This window comes from Ostrea edulis, chromosome 5 (assembly GCF_947568905.1).
Source record: "Ostrea edulis chromosome 5, xbOstEdul1.1, whole genome shotgun sequence".
NCBI lineage: Eukaryota > Metazoa > Mollusca > Bivalvia > Ostreida > Ostreidae > Ostrea > Ostrea edulis.
In genome coordinates this window covers 81,237,940-81,240,390 of record NC_079168.1, presented here as the reverse complement: position 1 = coordinate 81,240,390, position 2,451 = coordinate 81,237,940, and the positions used below count along the sequence as shown (strand labels likewise).

At 35.1% G+C, this 2,451-nt stretch overlaps 1 protein-coding gene across 6 annotated transcripts in view; it reads right to left on the bottom strand.

Annotated features, from left to right (window-relative positions):
- Positions 1–337: 337 nt before the first annotated feature.
- Positions 338–2,451, bottom strand: part of LOC125649009 (ral GTPase-activating protein subunit beta-like) — a 42,133-nt gene continuing 40,019 nt past the window's right edge. For all 6 annotated transcript variants that reach the window (XM_056166433.1, XM_056166430.1, XM_056166432.1 and 3 more), the window contains one exon: positions 338–1,733. In XM_056166433.1, coding sequence (XP_056022408.1) covers positions 1,616–1,733 — 118 coding nt within the window. In that variant the 3' untranslated portion in view covers positions 338–1,615. The remainder of the gene's footprint in view (positions 1,734–2,451) is intronic.

Sequence of the window (2,451 nt, the reverse complement as noted above, 5' to 3'; positions counted from 1 at the left end):
GCGACAATGTGAGCTACCGTGACTAGTAATTATTGTTGAATATATATACACATATTATATAATTAAGATCACTGCTAAATATGGTACATATATATACCATATTTTTTGTTCTTGGTCAAAGGTTTTTCTCCCCGTTACACTGCATTCAATCCAGGTTGAGAGCAGTGTAATGGAAAAAAAAACAACCTGTGGGTTTCGACAATGAGGATTTTCAAAATATAGCCGAGATTTCAAAACATTTACACACACTGCATGATGCACACCACCATACCTGTCCCATAGACAATACAAGCACACATAACCTCTGTCTCAGATGACAATAACAATAAAAAGAGAGTACTTTTAAACATAATTTATTGAAAAAAAACAACAGAGAAAATAGCTACATTATAATTTAGTATTGCACTTTTATTCATATGCTGGAGAGTGATAAATAATGATAAGAATATTGATAGATGTTTAAACTCTTTGACCTTGAGCCCATTCTTCAATCAATATTACCTTCTATAAAAACAAATGCCAGTTCTGTTTTAAACTGTATATAACTCCAGCTTAACTCAATGTATAAAACCACTGAACCAAGTATATCAAATAATTTAAAGCAATTTCATGTCCAAAAAAAATTAATTATGAAAATGAAACAATTGGGAAATGTAAAAATATTTTTTGTACATGCATAGACAATCTTGCAATGAAATTATAAACCAATTTGAATTGGAACTGAAATGCAACTAAATGATTTGAAATTTTTAAAAAATGAAATCATACATGGACAATTATGAGAAACAGAAGTGGAATTTTCACTTGACTGTAAATAAAAAGCTGTGAAGAATAATCACTTCACAAATGTAAAGTATACAATACTAAGTTAAATATACACCAACTCATTTAGCATTTGTTCACCTCTATCACATGCAACAAAAATAGCACCACTCCTGTCATAAATAACTAAGAGTCTCTAAAATGTCTGTAAATGTGGAGCTCTGGTCATGGAAATATTTACACAGCGAGATGTAATTGACAACAGACGCGAGTTTCCATGGAGATAATTTACAGTAAGCTGTAATTTCCAACAGATGCAAGTCTCCATGGAGATAATTTACAGTGAGCTGTAACTTACAACAGATGCGAGTTCCCATGGAGATAATTTACAGTGAGCTGTAACTTACAACAAACGCGAGTTTCCATGGAGATAATTTACAGTAAGCTGTAATTTCCAACAGATGCAAGTTTCCATGGAGATAATTTACAGTGAGCTGTAACTTACAACAGATGCGAGTTTCCATGGAGATAATTTACAGTGAGCTGTAACTTACGACAGATGCGAGTTTCCATGGAGATAATTTACAGTGAGCTGTAACTTACGACAGATGGGAGTTTCCATGGAGATAATTTACAGTGAGCTGTAACTGGTAAGACATGAATTTTCACATTTACAGTGGTGTCTTTGTCATTGATTAATCTCCTTCATTCATAAATGATTGTTTCTATGCCAACATCAATGCAGTCATCCAGCAACAAAAGAAAGTTGTTGGAGACTTGAAATAAAGAATCACATTAGACATCACACTTGGCCTCTGTGCGTGATTAATTTTCCGCTATTAACAGGAGCGGGTCACTTGTGTACATCCTGAAACAGTGCTGTGTAAAACTCTGACTCGGTCATCTTAAGATGATACTTGTCTACGATTTCCTGGATTTTAATCTTCCTTCTTACATGAGGAGGCTGGTAACTGTAAAGAAAAAATGGGACTGGAATAAAGATCTCGATCATGCAACGTACAAATAACTGCATCAAAGACCTAGATCTGCCTTCAACACATTATGGAGTAATGATCTTTGGAGTAATTATCAGGTCTACTTTTGTTTCACATGGGTGGGAGTAGGTATATTTTTAATTCATATGAGAATTTCACATGGGTGGGATAGGTCTATTTTTAATTCACTTGGGGTGGGGGCATAAGATCTTATATGCTAACTATATCTTTCTTTATCATAACTCTCATCTGATTATACATGTAGTTAAACACATTAATTAAAATGCACATCTTGCAAACTGTCATGGTTTAATATATCAGACACTTCTGAGGATCAAGATTTGTATCTTCGCATTGTTAATCATATCATTGACAGTGTCAGACCAGCATTTCTCATACTGACAGTGTCAGAATAGCATTTCTCACATTGACAGTGTCGGACCAGCATTTCTCACACTGACTGTGTCAGACCAGCACTTCTCACATTGACAGTGTCAGAACAGCACTTCTCACATTGACAGTGTCAGACCAGCATTTCTCACACTGACAGTGTCAGAACAGCATTTCTCACATTGACAGTATCAGACCAGCATTTCTCACATTGACAGTATCAGACCAGCATTTCTCACATTGACAGTGTCAGACCAGCATTTCTCACACTGACTGTGTCAGAACAGCATTTCTCACATCGACA